Source organism: Podarcis liolepis, assembly GCF_965112155.1.
Source record: "Podarcis liolepis genome assembly, chromosome: 2".
Classification (NCBI taxonomy): Eukaryota; Metazoa; Chordata; class Lepidosauria; order Squamata; family Lacertidae; genus Podarcis; species Podarcis liolepis.
This window is the reverse complement of record NC_139555.1, coordinates 38,864,479-38,885,830: the sequence shown is the minus strand read 5'-3', so window position 1 is coordinate 38,885,830 and position 21,352 is coordinate 38,864,479. Positions and strand designations below refer to the sequence as shown.

Genomic DNA, 21,352 nt, shown 5'->3' with positions numbered 1-21,352 from the left:
AGCCTCAGCCTATTACCTGCACCCCTTTTACGCTTGGAAATGTTCCTCATGCTGAGAAGGTAATGGGTGGAGCTGTGGTTAAATGCAAGGAGTCAACCTCTTCTCCAACAGCTGGTTTCTTTACATGACAAGCTGGCATGCTGTTCAATGAGTGCTTATCTGTCTCTCATTGGCGGAGTCTTTTGCCAGGCTATCCAATTGCAACCCTTCTTTTCTTCCTTCTTTCTCAGAAGTGGTGCTGCTCCTTGTGCTGTGCAAAGAGGAGATATGTGCATACTGTACATAAATCCTGGAGGTAACAAAGACAGATCAATGAGCTTAGGAAACCTTATACATGTATACAGGCAGCACTTTGCTCTGTTTCAGCCACTTCTATGCCTTAACATATAGGGTGCTCTTTTCCTTAGAAAACTTTGGGACCAACCTAGCAAGAACTGTTTATTAAAAAGGCACATAAAACGGTTGTCTGGTTAATTGCAGGCAGATAGATCAAAGAAAGCTCTACGAATTTCAAGATTCTGGAACTGGTTCTGCAGTTGGCACTTTCTTTAGTAGGAGTTAGTAATGTGTATTATTCCAAAATGAACATTATTCTCAACTGGCTGAAGTGCTGAGGGAACAAAAAGGGCAGGAAGGGAACGGAACACAGTAAGTTAGCCCAGTAGACACTGACTCTGCAAGGGCTTGATGCTAGCTTTCTTCACACAACACTAAAAGAGTTCAGGCAATTTTCAGCTAGTCATTTTGTCTGGGAACAGTCAGAATCTTGCTGGTGCAACACTGTAAGTTTATTCTGCCTTGGTACAAACTTACATGTGGTAACTTAAACACATTTTTTTTAATCTTCTCAAAGTTTAATTTTAAAACACAGCTGCTCTTGAACCTATGAAGAACACCAAAGTATTAATTCTTATTATACTGTGCCAGGTTCTTATTGGTTGCTTGCCTAGTTTTCCAAGTCTTGAGATAAGTTGACTCTTTGCCTGTTCTTAACTATTAACTGTCCTCCAAGCATCCATCTGACCTGCTTTTGGCCTACACATCAGAGCATTTTACTCTTTCTTTATAGCAAACTGTATTTCTCAGATCCACTTAGGGTTACTGGTGTTCAAGGATGCAACAAAAGCTAGCAGAACTGGGAAAAATGCATTTGTACATGTTTTCCAAAATTATAGATGCCCCCTCTGAGCAAATGAAAGCTGTTTACTAACTTTATTATGGAAACATTCTGTTTTTCAGTACCCTATTTCAGCTTTGCATAACTTGGCTCATTGCTGAGAGAGTAGGTACATTTGAAATGTGCCTCTCTGGACCTTCTTTAATTAACAGCTGTCAGAGAAGGGGTCCCTTTTCATTTGTCTCACTCTTGCTTTGAACAGTGTGATTCTAGAGTTGCCCCCCCCCCATGTAATTCTAGACATTCAGCAGGTTCTGCATTTTGTCACTAGCAAAGAGAGCAGGGGAGGCTCCCACAGTATCTTCCACAAATTTGGGCAGGAATTCCAGACGGATGTTTGCTCCAATTTTTAAAGTAGTACTCCAAACTCTGAGCTACATTTCCAAATATTTCTGTTCCTTCAATATTCCCTTTGTGCTCTAAACTTATGTGTATCATGGAGTTGCATTTGCAGCTGTCTTGATTTACACATTTATAATTAAGTTTTCTGCCTGGAACTCTTTCACAGTACTACTTTTGAGGGCTTTGCTTGCTGATAAAATGTTTTCTAAGTGCTAGATGAGCAGGAACAGTTCCTGGTCCCTAATTGTGAGCACACCTTTAGATGAACGAAATGAAATCAAACTTTTCTAGTTTGTTGGACCGTATCTACCAAAATCATACCAAATTATTTGCTCAGTAATTTACGGTAAAGTGATATGGCCAGTATATGACCATCCAAATTTCCCCAGCTAAATGACTTAGGTCACTGTCTACAAGTTGGCATGGTTAAAATGACAATCTTGCATCAAACTAAATTAAATTTGAAGCCATGCAGCTAAATCTCACAATCACCAGGGTACTAAGGGCACTTTCAGACTATTCAGACATTTTGCAATACGGATACTGATGGGGAAATGTGCTGCAAAGTGTGAATTTATTAATTACATTTTTATACTGCCATTCATCTGAGGATCACAGGGCAGTTTGCAATATAAAAACACAAAAATACATACCATAGTAACAAACAGAAACAATACTCACCCCACAGTTTAAGAAGCCATAGATTGATTAATTAGCCATGAAGGCCTGGGAGAAGAGGAATGTTTTTGCCTAGTGCCTAAAGATATATAACGAAGGCACCAGGTGAGCCTCCATGGGGAGAGCATTGTAGAAGTGGGGAGCCACTGCAGAACAGGCCTATCTTCAGAGGCAACCCTATGTATAACACGTTGTAGTAATCTAACCTAGAGGTTACCAGAACATAAATGACTGGTGTTAGGCTATCCCTGCCCAGTTGGGGGTGCAGCTGAACCACCAACCAAAGCTGATGGAAAGCACTCTGCGACACTGAAGCCACCTGAGCCTTAAGCGACAGCAGTGGAACCAGAAGTACCCTCCAGCTATGTACCTTCTCCTTCAGAGGGAGTGTGAATTCTTTCGTTGAGATTCCTGCATTGCAGGGGGTTGGACTATGATTCTATAAGAGCAGGAAACTTTATATCCACCTAGTCAGGGAACAAACCACTAACAGTGTCTCAGTCTTATCTGTATTGAGCTTCAGTATATTGGCTCTTATCCAGGCCATTACTGAGACAAGACAATGGGTCCACCACATCCACTGTCACATCCGCAGATGTAGAGAAGTAGAGCTGTGTGTCACCAGCATATTGCTGACAACGTAATCCAATACTCTGGATGACCCCACTCAGCAGTTTCATGTACATGTTAAACAGTATGGGAGATAAAATTGAACCCTGAGGATTTCCATATTGAAGGCTCCGTGGGGCTGAACAGCAGTCCCCAAGCACGACCCTTTGGAAACGACCATCCAAATAGGATGCTACACACCCCTAACTCAGATAGTCACCCCAAAAGGATACCATCATTGATGGTATTGAAAGCCACTGAAAGGTTGAGAATGAATGGGGACACATTTCCCTCTCCTGATATATGTCATAGGGTGACCAAAGCAGTTTCTGTGCCAACGGGCCTAAACCCTGATTGAAATGGATATAGAAAATCAGTTTTTTCCAAGAGCCCCTGGATCTGGTCCACGACCACCTGCTCAAGAACTGTGCCCAAGAAGGGGAGATTGGCAACTATCTGGTAATTACCGGTAATTAGATTTTCCAAATCCAAGGAGGGTTTATTGAGCAGTGGTTTTATCACTGCCTCCTTCAAGCAGGCAGGGGCCACCCCCTCTCATAAGGAGACATTGACCGCCTTTCTAGCCCAGCCCACTGTCCCCTCCCTACTAGTTTTTATCAGCCAAGAGGGACAAGGGTCCAGAGTGCAAGTGGTCACCCTGACCGATCTAAGCACCTTGTCCACATTCTTGTACTTAACTGACATTCATCCAACTCAACATGATTAGACAGCACTCTTGTCACTTCTTGAGGTTCATCTGCTGTAACAGTGGAGTCAAGGTCATGGTGGATACAAGCAATCTTATCCTCAAAATGCTTTGCAAACAAGTCATAGTGAGTTACCGTCAGTTCTGTCACCTTCTCTGGGCCAGACTATAAAAAACCCTGCACTACCTGGAAAAGCTCTGCCAGATGGCTCAATGAGGATGCAATGTTTGCCTTCTTTGCTGCCTTCACTGCCATTAGGTAGGCTTGATGCTGAGCCTTAATGAGTGTTTGGTTGCATTCAACTGGAGTTTTCCTCCACTCGCATCCAAGTCATGTCCCAGCTTGTTTCCTTGCCCTAAGCTCTGGAGTATACCAGGGAGCCAAATGGGCTTCACAAAGCAGGAGAGGGCACTCAGGATGATGGTGTCAACAGCCCTACCATTTGGATGTTCCAGAGGTTGACCAGGGCTTCGACAGGAGCACCGGTCATAGCAGCTGGAAAATCCCATAGAGCCATCTGGAAACCCATTGGGTCCACCAGCCACCAGGGGCTGACCAGCCTAAGAGATTTCCATGCACGCATGTGCCTTGCTGTAGAGCAGTGGTGAAATTTTTACTCCATGATGATTCCATTGACACCATTCAGTACGTCCTGGTAGTTCCTCAGGAATCCACAGGGTGGAACTGAGTTTTAGGAGGCAAATACTGTGTTCCCTACATTAGGGTGGGTGACCTTGTAGGTTTCAGTGCCCATTGGCTCTTACCCTTTGCTTCACTCCACTCACCTCACAGAGTGTTTGTTGTGGGGGAGGAAGGGAAAGGAGAATGTTAGCCGCTTTGAGACTCCTTCGGGTATTGATAAAGCGGGATATCAAATCCAAACTACTCCTCCTCCTCCTCCTCCTCCTCCTCCTCCTCCTCCTCCTTCTTCTTCTTCTTCTTCTGCCTCATAGCTCACTACTAGTTTAACAAAGTCAATCTCTATTTCCAAGTTATTCAGCTATCCATTAGGTGTGTGCAGTGCTAGGTTTAGGGTGGAGCGGGCGGTGAGAATATCCATTTGAGGTTGCCAAATTTTGGGTTCACCCAGGGTGCCATATCATGAAAGTGTGATGGCCTGGGATTCCGATTCGGAGGATGAAACAGAGGAATCCCAGCCTGCACAAGAGTCCCCGCCTCCAGGGCCGGCTGAACTGGGGCAAGGCCTAGATGCTGAAGAACCTGCACCTGTGGCAGTGCATCAGGAGCTGGCCCCAGGTGAAACCCTTCTGGCCCCAGAGAGGCTTGACGACTCAGTGGCCACAGGTGAGCCTCCTCCAGGGCCCAGTAACCCTTCGGCCTCTCCTGATCTGCAGAGGCTTAGGGCAGAGAGGCGAAGGGAACTGGTTGCCCCCAGGAGGAGCGTTCGCCTTAAGGCCAGAGGAGGCGGGGCTCCTGGGGGCCGGGACCGCCCCTGGCCTTAGAAGAGGATAAAAGCCCAGTCAGCCCGGCCCCAGGTTGCGGGAGCAACGTCGTTGTTGGCTTTGGACCTTCCTGTGTTCCTGATCCCTGCTCGGCCTCCTGTTCCTGACTATCCGGTACTCCTGTTCCCTGCTCGGCTTCCTGTTCCTGACTATCCGGTACTCCTGTTCCCTGCTCGGCCTCCTGTTCCCGACCATCCGGTGTTCCTGTTCCCTGCACAGCCTCCTGTTCCAGCGTTCCTGTTCCCCGCCCGGCTCTCTGCCTCGGACCTTGCCCCTCTTCGTGTGGACTCTGCTACACCCAAGGTACCTCACCCCCGGGACCAGCACAGAAAGACTGCCAAAGTCTGCCCCTGGGTGTGCAACATCTTGCCTGCTCCTCCCCCCCCCTTTTTATTGAGCAGCACCCAGTCTACAATATGTCTATGTATCACACCTCACTCTGCCATCTCTTCTGGTGTGCTGCCTAGTGTGCTGTTTTAGTACACATGTGGCATGATCCTAGGCATTTTTATCCAGAAGGAAGACCCATTTAGTTCAGTGGGGCTGACACACAAGTAAGTGTGCTTAGCTTTGCAGCCTTAGCGACAGGGTTAGTCCTGTGGCTCATGAACATCCTGCATGCAGGGAGGGTCATCTGCCAACATCAAGCAGAGAGTTAAAGTATTCTGGAAAGGCCCAGAGCACTTTTGCTGTGGCTTTTGCTGTTATCTGAGCCCTGGGAAAGGAGACTCCTCCTCTTTCTCTTCCTTAACTCTTCCAGAGGCAAGCAAGCTGCTGTTTGGTGATTTTGTCCGGAGTGCTGCTATAGGCTTTCTGCACAAGCACGGCAGAAAAGCCTTCCCTAGCCCTCTTTTGTGCTTAGGAACAGACTTTTCCCCTGTGCATGAAGGACTGTGGAGGAGATGCTAATTCAGATTCCGTAGTCTTGTTGCATGTAGCATGTGTGCTGTTCCCTGTGTGCAATAAACAGACTGAACCTTCCTATTCACTTGGTGACATAGCCAAGGGAGGGAAAAGCAGATCTGCTAGCCCCACTGTCATCTCCTGCCACAGGTAAGGAGTGTGTGTGAAGAAGACATCCTGGCATTCATTTTGCCTTCTTTCTGATTTGGATTGGAAGAAGTTAAGTTGTTCTCGGAAAAAGCAGCTCCCAGGGTTTGTCTTATTTCATCTGCACCAGCTCCTTTCACTCTGTTTCAAACCACTTCTTCCTGTGCTTCTATTTAAAAGCAAGCACCACTGTTCTTTACTAAATGTGGGTATACTCCTTGGAGAAACCAAGAAGTCACAGCTCCAAAAGATCTGCCGAAAAACTGTTGTTCAGCTGAAAATCCTCCCAGGTAATTTATGCTTCCTTGTAGTTTGCTTTACTGTGCCACTCATTGTTTTCTCTCCCACGTTGTAATGCAATCGTGGACTCACATCATGCTTGGATCCTGTAGTTCTTCTGTATCAATGAGAGCAGGAAATTTATATGAGGTGTATTGTTGCTTCCCGCCTCCTGCAAAAGTCCCATGAGTTGATCTCTCAGGTACATTGAACACATCTGAACAAATACATTATATACTCACTTATAGAACATGCATTAGCTGTATATGGGGACATATTAGCATTCAGTATGTACACATCTTGAATATAACAGACACATGCAAAGTAAGATCTATATGGCCTACTCATGCACACTCATGTAGTGCATGGAATGCACACCTACTATCGTACATAATAGTATGTGCACATAACAGAAGAAAACATGCATGGGTATGCATAGTTTATGTTGCGCAGGCACACACACAATTTGGGCTTGACCACATATATACGGGAAATAATTAAATGCCAGAAATGGCAGGAGAAAGCTGGGGAGTCCTTGCTGGCAAAAAGACCCTCCCTGGAGTATGAAGAGGATGTCAGTGAGGGCGGAAGAAGCACCAAAGAGACGAAAGGCATAGCAGGGCCTCCAACCTCCTGCCATTCACAAAGTTTCCATTCTAGCTGTGAATATTATTGGAAAAAGTATTTGGGGTATGGATTGAAGAGAGCTGCAGAGAGGGGATTTAAAGGGCATCAATTTCAGTTACATGTGCGGGGCCCAGGAATATAACCCCTGCATAAGTGGGGGGACGCCTACACACACACACACACACACACACACACACACACACAGTGTAGATACATACAGTACATAAATAACTACTAAAATATAGGATATGCTGACACTTTCTGAGGGCATTGAACACAAAATATGGAAGTATTTTTGTGACCCTGATATTAAAATATACACCTCAAACTTTCCAGTGATGCCTTGGGATGTCTTTAATCAGTGAATTTTTTCACATTTGTAAATGGCATTAAAGTTTACTATATAGTTTGGGAAGTGGTTTGTCTGTCTGCTTTTTTGTTTGTTCTCTATTTGGGCATCTCTTGCGCTATCATTGTCAAACTTGGCACAAGGGTTTCTGAGGTGCAAGCGGTGCTCTTCGTCAATATATGTAGAAGTCTCACCTTAGGCACTATGCATGATCAACATTGCTGAACGGCTAGCATACCTCTTTGATTTATCATGTTCTAAATTCAAGGAATGGATTTCATCTTCCACTGCTTGACTTTTGCCATCATGGCTATCAGCATATGCCCTAGCAAACCCCTTTTGTGACTCACAGAAGGAATAAACTGCTCCTTATACAACTCCCAAATCCACAGGGCTTGAGGGAATCATGTTGTTTTGTTATCATCTCAATTCATGTTTTGCCAAGGGCTTGTCAGAATAACCTTTTGCTATCCCTGGCTAAGAAGAAGCATATACAGAGATGAGGATGCTGTTAGCAGCTTGGGGAAGGAGGGTGGGCTAGTGGTGCAGGGTTAAGACTTTTGAAAGCACCGCTTCAGCATTAACTAAATATTTATATTTCGCAAACAGTTCAGTTGTGCACATAAGGAAATGTCAGGATGTGGAGTGGTGCCCCTGAGATCAGGGTCCAGCATTCAATGTGTCTGTTAGCTTCATAGTCTGCTCCTGCTTTCTTTCAGGGGGGCTTTTATGGTGTTGACAAGTGTTCATACTCTTCCCTACTTAAAGGAAAACTTACCTTTAAATCACTAAGCTCTCTGCTTTCCTTTCCTACAGCTATGGGGAAGGGCCATGTCCCAAAGGGGAAAGCACACAGAAAACATCTGTAGTAGTAGTAGTAGTAGTAGATAAAGGTAAAGGGACCCCTGACCATTAGGTCCAGTCATGGCCGACTCTGGGGTTGCGGCTCTCATCTCGCTTTATTGGCCGAGGGAGCTGGCGTACAGCTTCCGGGTCATGTGGCCGGCATGACTAAGCTGCTTCTGGCGAACCAGAGCAGCACACGGAAACACCGTTTACCTTCCCACTGGAGCGGTAGCTATTTATCTACTTGCACTTTGATGTGCTTTTGAACTGCTAGGTTGGCAGGAGCAGGGAGCTCACCCCGTCGCAGGGATTCAAACCGCCGACCTTCTGATCGGCAAGCCCTAGGCTCTGTGGTTTAACCTACAGCGCCACCCACAGTAGTAGTAGAGATGACTGTAATTAAGCAGCATATAACTTGTCAAAATAAATTTTAAAAGATCCCAGGTTAAACCATTGGCATCTCCATGTGGGGCTGGGAGAGACCCTGTTTAAAACTGGTAGAGCTGCTATCAGTGAGTATAGACAATACTAAGTTATATGGACCAGCGGTCTGATTCAGCATAAGGCCCTCTCTACGCTTCTGTATAAGCATATGTAAGGATAAATTGGGACCCTGACAATCTGGAATGAGCTGCATCCTCATGTCTTCTCATGAATGGAGTGTTCATGGAAATTTTTCAAGCCTGTTATTTTTCATCCTTAGCATGCTTCAACCTGCTTGAATTATCCTTTTGTTTGCTTTTAGTTCTCGTTATGTATTTTTGAATGGTGTCCCACAGTTTGAAGTGACGTCTGGATTAATTAAGGTGGTCATAATTACCAGGGGCCTCTTTTTTAAAATATTTATTTACCAGGCTCTTTATTAATTTCAACCAGTTTCATAGCTGATCAATTGTCATGGCACTAAGGAACCATGGAAATACTAAATGGACCAATGCTATAAAGCAGCTTCCCGTGTTCTTATTTAATTGAATATTACTGTGGGCTGAGTCGACAGCTGTAGTGCTTCACCTACCTTTCAACCTATTCATTTTTTGCTGGCTAAATTGAAACAAGTCTGTATCTTATCTAAACCTTGATATATGTGCCTTTTTGATGTACGGAAGGAAGCATGTGAATTTACAACTGAATAAACAATAACTGCTACTCATTGTTAGAAAGAAAGTCCATCTTCAATTTTGTATCTCTCATTCCTTCTTACAACAGGGAACTAACTGCCCATTAAGATATTTGGGTGAAGCTCTCCTTCATGTCCTGCCATCATCTGGGATTACATTGGTGAGTATACTGAAGAGGGTGATCTATTTTTTGCGGGAGTTGCGTTTGGTCCCCTCTTTTTTAAATGTTTGATAGCTTGTAAAGATGGCCTTGTATTTGGCTTTTGGCAGGCCTTTCATGGTGCTTAATTTCTCCCTCCTGGATTAGTTCATGCTGGCTGGCTCCTGTTACAGTGACCATTCTACATTATGATTATTATTGTTTATTGATGTTTTATTGTTGTGATTATTATTATAGCTCTGTTTTGTTTTCAGTTGCTTGTGAGCTGCTTTGGAGGTTTTCAGCCTGAAAAGTGACACAGAAATATTGGTATAAAAAATAAAATAAAATAACACCCCAAAATCAAATCAGCCTTGCAAAATAAATGTAATTTTTAAACTTGAATCCCACCCACGATTAATCAGCTAAAGTTTTAGTTGATTAAATCAATTAAAGTCTTCTGATATAAATTTAAAATATTTTAGCCACTATAGCTGTGTGAATGAAAGGGTGGTTAGCATACCTGAAGGTTTACTAATCTTCAATAAGAGATTGTTGGAATCCGCCTTAAACTGTAATTTACTTTTTTCCCCTCTTGTGAGAGATCATTTGTTTCCAGCTCATCTTGAAACATAGTTGGTGGATAGTATTTATATCATCTCAGGCCTGGCTGCATGCAAAGATCTATCAAAATCAGATGTTTTCCTCCCCAGGGTTAAATCAAATTTCCATCAGTCTAATTCCTAGACAGACATTGAGAACAGCTGGCATTTGCCAGTCTATATGAGTGCAGCTACTGACCTGGCCCAAGTGTTATTGTACATAAACCTGTGTTGGTAGGTTTCTGAAGCTTACAGTTTTTGTGAGGTATCTATTGGTCGGAAAGTTCTTGCCCTCCAGGGTTTACGGGGCATGTCTTATCCAAAGAGGGATTTGACAGAATGCTAAGAGACTAAATATCTTAGTTATGGCTTTGTTCTCCAGTTAACAATGAGTAGCTAAAAATATCTGACTTCATTTTACTTTCTGAAGGGGAGATGCTAAACTTAGTTTTTGATTTGCCAGATCCATGAATACACAGCCAAATAATTTCACATTTTTGCCAACAACATTTCATAAAACATGTAATGAGGATAAAACATACTGTTCTGGACGTCGGGATCTTGCTGTGCTATGATGCCAGAGCATTCCCTCATCACATACAAAGCTGCCTACTGCCACTAGGCCTCACTGTACATAGACAGAGAGATAAGCAAATAGACACACACACACCATTTATGCAGCTCCCCATGTTAGAGCTGTCAGATGATCCCATTTGGACATTGCCTCATGTATCAAACTAGATGGATTTGTCCAACAATTCCTCCCTATAAACCCATAAACTATGGCTGATCAGAAGCATCAATGCAATCTTCTGCATGAATCTCATGCAGTCTACTTTTTCTCTCTTCTAATATCAGGTGACTGATTCATTGGTTTACTCCCCTCATTTGTAACTACACGTTCCTGATCCCAATCCAGCTTCTATCCAGCCATCTTTTTAAGCCATACAGTTTGCTCTGTTAAATAGTCTTATCAGAAATCTCCTAGAGGTCAGAAGATAAAAGGTTCTTGTATGCCTTGGAAAAGCAATTTGTGCCATTTAAGTGCAATATATGCATTTTATTAACTGGGAACTATATGTTAAGCACTTCACAAGCAAGTGCTCTCCAGACTGGCAAACAGGTCAATATTGTGGCTTCCAGTGTTAGAAGCGGTACCAGATGGCATGGTGGGGCATGGATGTTAACCTGACCTCCCAGGTGTTGGAATCAGAAGAGTTCACAGGGTTTAGGGAACAGAAAGACACTGCAGCAGAGGACAGTTCAGACTCCAAGGCAGAAGCAAGGGTTGGAGAGTGGCAGAGTCAGGAGCAAAGAGGCAGACAGTTGAAGAAGCCAGGGAGTCTTCCCCTTCTGCTGTGAACAGCTTCTCCCTGCTGTTGGTCTTGTAAAACTTGCTGAGAAAAGAAATGGGCAGCGCAAAGGGTGGTTGTGTGCAAAGGTGTAGCTAGCTGCTCTGGCACCTGGAGCGGTGGGGGCGGGGTGGCGATCCACCTAGGGGGCGCCATAGCAAGCTGCCCACAGAGTGGGGCACAAGCCCCACACTGCCGTTTCGAGCAGTGCGGGGCCCCGAGCCACTGTGTCACTCCCAGGAGAGACACATGGCTTGGGCACACTGCAGGCCCCTCTCCGCGGTAAGTGCCACCCCAGCGGTGTGCCATTTTGTCACCCCCTCAGGGATGACACCCAGGGCGGACCGCACCCCCTGCATCCCCTTCCTACGCCCCTGGTTGTGTGCAGACACAGCCTGCGACTTTGTGGGAAAGATCCTGGAGAGGAGGAGTCCTTGTGGGCACTCGCCCACTGCTTCATTGGGGCAAGACCTCCTTGAAAGAATTACTGAGACCACTAGGCCGGAGCTGTGGATTGTTTCTTTGAATAAAGAGTTAACTGCACTGGCCTCAGGTGTTGCTAGCCTATGACTGACTCCGGCCCTGACATAGATAACTTTTAAAATAGTAACAAATCAGTTAAAAAAACATTACATACAGCGCATGTTTAGGAGTACATTTATGAAACTATCAGATATTCTATAAAGCCCAGTATACCTGAAGAAGCGTCTCCACCCCCATCGTTCTGCCCGGATGCTGAGGTCCAGCGCCGAGGGCCTTCTGGCGGTTCCCTCATTGCGAGAAGCAAAGCTACAGGGAACCAGGCAGAGGGCCTTCTCGGTAGTGGCACCCGCCCCGTGGAACGCCCTTCCATGAGATGTCAAAGCGATAAACAACTACCTGACATTCAGAAGACATCTTAAGGCAGCCCTGTTCAGGGAAGTTTTTAACGTGTGATATTTTAGTGTATTTTTGGTTTCTCGCCCAGAGTGGCTGGGGAGGCCCAGCCAGATGGGCAGGGTATAAATAATAAATTATTATTATTATTATTATTATTATTATTATTATTATTATTATTATTATCGGCTCTGTCTAAAAACGCAGGAAACAAATGGTTAAAGTTCACTTTGTTCCATTCCCAAGTTTTCTGCTTTAACCAAGTTATCTCTCACCATCCCCACCTCGGCTCTATGCAGACATTCCAAAATAAATATCAAATCAAAGGGCAGCCTTGAATTAGCTAAAAAAGGGATCATAACAAGCAGTAATTGAAGAACAGGAAAGCCAGTTAAATATTTTTATTCATAGAATGGAATCTTGTCATCCATGTTAATAACTTGAGGCAAGAATTTGAGGCTGAGCATCCTATTTGTGATGATAACCTATAAGTGGATGTAACCCATTGACTGGCAGGAAAACAGCCTCTGCCACAAACAAGGCAGTGATGCCTATTGGCCCTGGGGCTCAGGAGGACCCCTTGGGTTAAGTCAGCAGGGTACTCAGCTCTTTAGAGTAAGCTGGAGTTTAGAAAAGATCATGGCAGGGAATTCTAAAAGCCTAAAATTACAAAGCTTATAATATAGATAACTTCAGTGCTTAGTTAAGTAAGTGAGCTGAGCTTAAAATGTCTTCCAGGTTCTTCCTAAAGGGTGGGTGCAGACAAGAGTTTTCCAGAGACATAAAGGCACTACAATAAAGTCATAATTGCCCCTCGTACACACTTCCCTTCCCTGATCAAAAAAGTGTTGGAGGTTTTTGAAGCCTTAAAAACTTGCCAGGCCTGTTTTGCTAGAGACCACATCAGGACAGAAAATAAAAAACCTGGGTACTGTAGGCATCAGTGGCACTAACATGTGGCTTTCATGTCTCTGAGTTGGGAATGCTGCCATCTGTATCCAGCAGTAAGGAGGAGGAAGAGGAGCAGGGCCAGAGCTACTAAGCAAGCCCATGGTTTTTGAACATTCAACATTTGGCGCTTGTGCTGCATTAGCTGACATGGGGCTTATTGAACTTCCCTGTGCCTGGTGAGGGTCTGTCCATAGTATATCTCTTGCTGATTTATGTGGCAGCCCAGGCCAAAAATATACTATCCTTGTTGCTGCCTTATTTAAAGCTATACACACAGGCTTATCTTGGGCAGCAAAGTGTTCCTGTTTCCTGCAAGGGATTAACCCTGCTCAGTTTGCTCCAGAGATAGAGAGGATTCAGTGATCCACTTACAGGGTGCATCATGCAGAAGATTATTTAGGAAGAGCTCAATGGAGGGAGGGGACCAAGTTTAGTGTACTGTTTCGGGCTTATCCGCACTTATCTTTCCTCAACTCTTTCCAGGCACAGTCCACGATTTAAAGCTGTGTGTCCAAGTGTCCCCAACCCAGAGCTTTCCCAGTGAAAACCTGCTCTTTAAAGCTCAATTGGAGTAAATGTCAACCCATGGAAAACCCAAATAGATTGCTCTGATTGAGCTTTAAAGAGTAGTTTTTAGATGGGAATAAAGGTAAAGGTAAAGGGGCCCCTGATACTCAAGGCAAAAAAAAGCCCATGCTTGGACATGGAACGTTAGTGCACAGACCTCTGCTTGGAAAGAGCAGTGTAAAAGGTAAGTGTGGATAAGCCCTATGAGACCTGTCTTCAACAAGGAAAAGAATTTGTTGGGAATCTACCAGTTGATGGGCATGCAGCCTTGAATAAGGGGATGCAGAGGATTTAACCACCACAAATGAGCATAGCATAATGCAGTACAGATTATGTGGGCAGATCTATAAGGAGTGCTTGGTATGGAAGACCATTTCCAGCTCCACAGTTCTATGATTCTTCCTATGACATTCCATAGCTAAATCCAGAATGCATGTTTATAAATCAAGCAAGAGATGGGCCTTTGCAGTATAGCAACATGCCAGGAGCTCTGGAATGAAGATATGCTGCTGTGCCGTTATGTTTATTGTTAAGCATGTCCAGAATATCATTTAAATTAGGATATTCCCCCTGTTTGCCTGATGCATCTGTTTTTTGTATTTATTTCCGGTAATAGTTGTCTTGCAAGGCCTAACCTAGCTTGCAAGTTTGTACAGCCCCATTGCCTTACAAGTTTGTCATTGAGAAATTCAGCTTTCTGATGTCTCCAAGCTTGCTAAGAATAAACTTAATAAATTAGTGAGCACGCTTCAAGTGCACCACCATGGGCTGCTCTGGCATTTTAATCTGACGGTGAAGCTATCCAGAGTGTTCTCTTAGCGTGTGGCCAAAGCCTGAAGTATTTGCACACGGCCGTTGTCAGTACATTGAGTGACCCCTTGTGTGCCGCTCTGTCAGGCCGAGTGAATTTATAAGAATCTTCCACTGGTGAAGGTAGCAAAGCTGTTCCTTCTAACACACTAGATGGAGTTATCTCACTTAGATCACCTTCCCCTTGTCTCGCCAATCTAGCTGATGAGAGATTATTAAACAATGCAGCTGTATTTTATGCTCTCCAGGGCTGTATATCCTATTCAATGACACACATTCTTTGCAGGTCAATTGTAAAACATGTTGGAGGAAGTTGGCACAAAAGCAATCTCTTACAAATCCAAGCAAATTGTTCTGCTTTTACGTGGCCATGTTTTATATAGAATGGCCTGTAACCTGTTAATGAAGCTCTGCCTAGGCAGTGTCATTGCAACCCAGGAGCTTTCTCATCACTGGTGAAAGGAAAGGGAGCGTTAATCCCTTACAGGAAAGAGGTTCGAAGCTGAGAGGAAGTGAAATGAAACATCTGCTGCCAACAGAGTTGGTCCCTTAGCAATAATATCTTACTTCAGCAACCCTATGGCAGAATGTCAGCACCTCTGAGCGCAGGAAAAGCCAAACAGCTTCCACTAAATAAATTGAAGATAATTTTCCAGCAGTGGCCCAGTCTATTTCTGCCCACAGTATGCAGGCAAATGGGAAGACAACACTGAACAAGGAGTCCACCTGGAGCATTCCCCAAGACTATGCTTCTTCCCCTCATTTTCATCATAGGCAGGGACAAAAGGTTTAAACAAAGTAGACTGGACAAAGACTGGAGTGCAATCTCACTCCAGAGCCAACCAAATGTTATAAGGCACAAAATTGTGTCTACCGTGTGGCAGTGAAGGCACTAAGGAAGACACACTTCACTGTATCCATCATGTCTTTGAGAGGTCAGCTGGCGGAATGACAAGTTATCCTGTAAATGTAAAACAGTTATGATGAGACATGAAGCAGCCACCTCACTGAATCTGAGGAGCTGATCAGTGCCTGAATAGAAAACCACCTGGCCATTAGTAAGTTCCATGATGGAAGAACCACATGATATAAATGCTTTAAAATAAACAAGTAAATCATGTAAAATGAGTGCATTATTATCAGTGTTTTCAAATCCCCATGGATTTTTAAAGACATGATGGTATACCTCTTAACTTTGCTGGTACAAACAAGAGTACAAACAGTATTTGTGCAGGTGACTCCAGCATGACTAGACTACAGTTCTGCTAACTTTCTCAGGCAATTACAGTTCGCTTTCTTCATCAGATCATAGGAATCAGTTCATTCCCCGTCTTTGCCTGCTCCATGAAGTTCTCGATATAGGCTAGCTTACTTTATGGCTAGCTTACTGTAATTCATGTCTAGGTGCATGTGCTGCAGCTCTTAGCATCACCATAGTTTTTCCCTCTAGGAATGTCTTCCTTTGCGCCTGCTGCTATGAAGCAGTACAGAACTGATAAGGAAGAAGGGAGGAACATGGCTGTTTCTGGCTTTCCTGCCTTTGAAAGCTATGTGGAATTCCAGCATGTTTCTAAGGTGCTTCCATACTAGTTCCAGTGACAGATCACCCATTTTTTTCTGATGGATAATATTTCTACCAGGAACCTCCCAAAGCCCACATCACCATCAGAGTCTTCTCATCTTTCTTTTCTTCCTCTTTCCTCTTCCATGTTGTAGAGGCCTTGCACTGTTTTTAAGGAACCATAAAGCCTTTTTGTTTCTTTTATCCCCCAAAGTGATTAATGCATCCAGTTCTCCCCCAGCCAGGGATGAAGAAAATACTATTATCCCTCCATTACTCACATATTGTGTTGCAACATCTCTTTTGGTAACGTTAGATCACAAGCAATGATATTATTAAAAAATGAGAATTTTACTCCGCACACGATGAAATCCAATCTGTATTTATTGCCTTTAACCGCCAGCCTCTAGAGTCATCCAGAATAAATGTTTTGAGTTCCCTGCAGGGAAACTCTGGCTTTTGCACTCCAGACATTGTTAATTAGACTGTACCAGCCCCCCAGGCCCATGTGCATACAGCAGGGATGTGTGAGTGACATTAATGTGACATCATGTGAAGATAACGTATGCCCATGTCTTACACCTCATTATGTCATGCCATGATGGACTATCCAGAATGCCCTGAATTGGCAAGAAGATATTTGTGTGTGTGCATGTGGGAGCACAATCTTTCTGCCTTAAAGAGTTTTTGGCAAACACCTGAGCAACCTTAGCACTGTCTGCATTGCTTGTAAATAGGAAATGCCTGCCAATAGGGAAGAAGCCAAGCATCTCATCTCTTCAGTGCCTTGGAAAGAGACTACAAGAGTCAGAGGTGCATGCATAGTTTTGCTAAAGAGAATTTGTGACCTTAGATCCAGAAGCCACTGCTCTTATTCATAAGTGCAGTAATGTTTAAAACCCTGGAGCCTGCTCTATCAGATTCTGTGCATCTTCTGCCACCTCCTCATTATATCTTAATTTCACTGTACTTGATACTGTAAGCTATGGGCATGCTTTTTAAAGCAGCCAGCATGGGTCATGTCCAATAGGGTTTCTGAAGGCTAGGTCCCTATCAAAGGCAGCAGCTGGCCAGCTGCTTTCCTTAGTGATAACGAGCAGCTATACACAGCTCTCAGGACAGTGCTGTCTGCTAGCAAACTTGTGAACTGTTCAGAACATTTGGTTGGCAGGAACCTCAGGAGTTTCACTTATTTCAATTTACTAGCTAGTTGCATGGTCAGAACTACATACGGTTGTTCCCCAGTGCTCACTCTGGGATGCTGTAACTGTCATGTATACATCCCTCCCCCAGCCATCATGGCAGAGAACCACCACTACTTTCTAAACATCACTGTTTCAAATGTTAAGTCCTTTCTCTTTGAAGATCCCATATTGCAGCTGGGTTGCCAGCTTGCTTTTACTTGCAGTGGCTGTTGCAGCACTGATTCACAAACACTTGGTGTTTTCCCTCCATCGCTTTATCTCCGTGCCAGCAGAAGCTTCACCTGGAAAATGTCTGCAAACTGTTGAAGCCTTTGTGGTAGAACAGTAAAAAAAAGTTGGCAGCCTTAATAGTAGAGTTTCTCTTTCTTTTGACAAAAAGCGGCAAGGAAACCAAAAGGTCTGCTTCGTCCTCTGCCCACAGTCTCCTTTTATCATTTGTCCCATACTGTGGAATGTGCCAAGAGGCACTTGGAAGCAAAACCAACTAATGCCCCTTTGCCTTCATTACCTAAGAATTGCATATTTTATGGAACTTTGAATTAGATCAAGGGCATGTCTTCACTGTTGGCCCATACTCCTAATTCATCATGATTACTTTTTTGGGGGGGACGGGGGACGACGGGGACGACCTCTCCTGTATGTTTGGTGTAATTCTTGCATTGTCAAACTGAAAGGGAGGGAGGGGGATCCCTGCACAGACATGTCCTAAGTGCTCAGGTCCATAATTTAAGCATTGACAAATCACATTTCAAGAATTCAAAGCACTTCACATATACTATCTCAGTAATCTTTACAACAAGGCTGTAAGGGAAAGTCACTACAATTATATCCCCTTATTTCAGATTAAAGACTGAGTTATCATGGGTTGCCCATGCAACTACTGGTAATGAACTAATAGCTGAGCAGACATATGAATTATGGAGCCTCCTGGCTCACGGCTCACATGCTTAACTGCTTTGTTAAACTATCCCCATTATGGCAAAAGTAAATGTTAATAACAATCCATTTTACACTGGATTTGTTAAACCATAGTTTGGAGGGTCATTTGAATGCTGCCAGCATGACCTAGCAAAATGATAATTTCACTATCAGCCTATAACTTGTGCAATGTTCACATACCAGGGAACCAGGCAGAGGGCCTTCTCGGTAGTGGTGCTTGCCCTATGGAATGCCCTCCCATCAGATGTCAAGGAAATAAAGAACTATCTGACTTTTAGAAGACATCTGAAGGCAGCCCTCTTTAGGGAAGTTTTTAATGCTTGCTGTTTTATTGTGGTTTTAATATTCTGTTGGGAGCCGCCCAGAGTGCCTTGGGAAACCCAGCGAGATGGGTGTGGTATAAATATATTATTATTATTATCATTATCATTATTATTATTATTATTATTATTATTATTATTATTATTATACCTCAAGGGGTGTGCTAGCCTGAGTTGTACTATTGGATTTGCCTCTGAGCCATTATTTTTGAAGGGTTAATACACAATTTTGCATCACCTTTTATTTTATTTCTTTTTACTGAAAGAGAACAATTGTTCAAATGCAAAATTAAGATCTGAGACATTACTCAAGGAGCTCTAAAAATGAACAACCAAAATAGCTTGAGAGTGAAGTGGAATGGAAAAATCAGCAGGAAGAAGGGCAAATCAGGGTGCAAAATTGGTAGGAAGAAGAGGAGTTAACTGTGAGCATGAGGCCAGAATGGTGCCATGTTGGATTTCTGTCAGCACACAGTTTTTGTAGTAATTTGCAGCTGTCAACCTCTGTCTTTTCAAAACGGCATTATTTGAACTGTGATAATGCAGGCAGTAGCCAACAGTTCCATGATGTCTGTTTTTGCTGATATTGCAGACCAGCTGCATGTTAAAGCAACTTCCACGTAGCAATGACCCACAATAAACCTGTACTGTAGGCAAGTCCTGACTTTGAAATCCAAAATTTGCAGGGTAGATAGCAGCAGTAGACAAGGAGTCTGAGACCTTCTGTCACATAGGGCCACCCATGCAATGAACTTCCTGTTTTCTGTTGGGCCTAGATTCAGCCAAACAGAATGTACACCAGATATGTTACAGCATGATTTACGGCCAGGAATTTAATAATTGCCTTTGGGTCTACCTGTCCTCGCCTGGAGCAACTGAGGGCTTTGGTTTGTACAGTTGCATCATTCTGCTGTTGCAAGCAGGCTTGAGAAGAAACAGCCATGGAAAAATCCCATAACATTCCACAGTTGGCCCAACCAGGCGCTATCAAAGCATTGCCCCCCGCTGCCTTCAGCTTTGAATCTTAATCCAATAGCTTTACAGGAATTTTCTAGCATAGGCTGGGGAAGTGTGGGGTGCGGGGGGTATGTGTCTCTGTGCAGCAAGGCTTTGGTGAGCAAAGTCTTGTCCGTGGGATCTGTGGGTAAGGCAGTTATCTCTAACAGAGGAGTCTGTTTGGTACAGTCTGCCTCAGTCTCTGGGGGCTCCAATACCTAGGATTTGTGGTTCCAAGTGTGTGTTATCAGGGTCAATCCAGGCATTCCTATTACCTGTGACCATCAGTGTTCCTTTAGGATAGTGCTTCAGCTTATCTAAGGCTCTGCTTGTTACCGCTCTATTCACCCATTTGCAACTGCTCTTTCAGTCACGTAGAGAAAATTACGTCTTCCTGTGGCCCTGGCATGTCACACACCATTGCTGAGCTGGAAAAGGTACATCATAAACAAGTCGTGTGTCCCTTGGCACAGGCAGGCAACAGGCAGGGATGGGGTTAGGCTTTGTTGCTTGTGAGTTAAGAACTTTTTCAACGGGGTGGATCAGTTTATTTGTTTTGATTCATACATTGGGCCTGGCCAGTCATTGCACTTGAAGGTGAAAAGCAGTTTAGTTCTAGTTGTTTTTCACCATCCTGTCTAGCATGTGCTATGCATGCTAGTTTTGACCAGGATGAGTATTAATTGATCAACATTTTATCTTATAGGTCTTGCATGGGACATGTGTGAGGAAATTTGGCCACGGAGCCAGGTATACCTAAGTGGCAGCCCTGGCTTCCTTCACTGACATGCTAACTTGCCATATGCAGGAGTCTGGCATAAGGATCTATATAATAAATAAATATACGTGACAAGGTCTGGTAATGCCTACTCTGATCTGATAACTGATTTGTCCATATATTGTATTGTATTAATAAATCATTTCAGGACTAGATCTGAGAAGATTGTCATCTCAACCAGACTGATTATTGAATGTAGAGAACACAGGAAACAGCCATAAATAGGAAAGGCCCAGCTGATTTGAAGCATATGATGCTCTACTAGTGGGGCTTGGGTGGTTTCCTAGTCATTAAATAATTTTTTTTATTAAATATTTATTGGTTTTTCAACCAGAATACAATTATGTACATTTGTTATACAAATAGATCTCATATACAACCTTTAGCTCTGCCGAGCTTCTGAAGCTCAGTCATTAAATAATTTTACAGAGGCAATGACAGTCCTCAATATCTTTTCAGTGACTGCTGGCTCAGTGCCAGCTCTGGAAACTATTTGTATTATTGCGTTTTTTGAAACTTCAAAAGTCCTTAAAATGCCTTTATTTTAGCCCTTAAAACAGGCTAGTGAGAACAAAAAATACATTTCTTATTCAATGCAATTAATCAAATCTGTATTTCATTCAGGATTCAAATCCAGGCCTGCTAGGTCCAAGTCAGGGCTCAATTTAGATGAAGAGAGACCTTAGGCTACTCCACTTGTGAGGCCCCTCCCCATCCCCCACCCTCACAACTAGAAGAAAATGGAAGAGTGTTATAAACAAAATTGAGTGAAGCCAAGGATGATGATGGGTATTTAAACTTCTGCAATTCACAATTTCTCCTCTAAAGGACATAATATATTATTGTTAAATACCATGATGATTTTAAAAAATGCATAAAATTAACACTGAAAAACTTTTGCAATAACTGAACTTTGTATACTTTTTGTGGCCTGGGCAGGCTGGGTCTTCCTGTTATGTACCTGCTGGGATTGACAAGGCATCTGATCCTCACCTGAATCTCATAGCTCTC

The 21,352-nt window shown here is 43.6% G+C and overlaps 1 protein-coding gene across 3 annotated transcripts in view; it reads left to right on the top strand.

Moving 5' to 3' along the window:
* MYOCD (myocardin) overlaps positions 1 to 21,352 on the top strand; it is a 233,328-nt gene that overhangs the window by 4,618 nt on the left and 207,358 nt on the right. For 2 of the 3 annotated variants that reach the window (XM_083487486.1, XM_083487488.1), the window contains exon 2: positions 9,334 to 9,405. In XM_083487486.1, coding sequence (XP_083343612.1) covers positions 9,334 to 9,405 — 72 coding nt within the window. Of the gene's footprint in view, positions 1 to 9,333; positions 9,406 to 21,352 lie in introns of those variants that run through there. The other variant, XM_083487495.1, reaches the window with a different exon arrangement.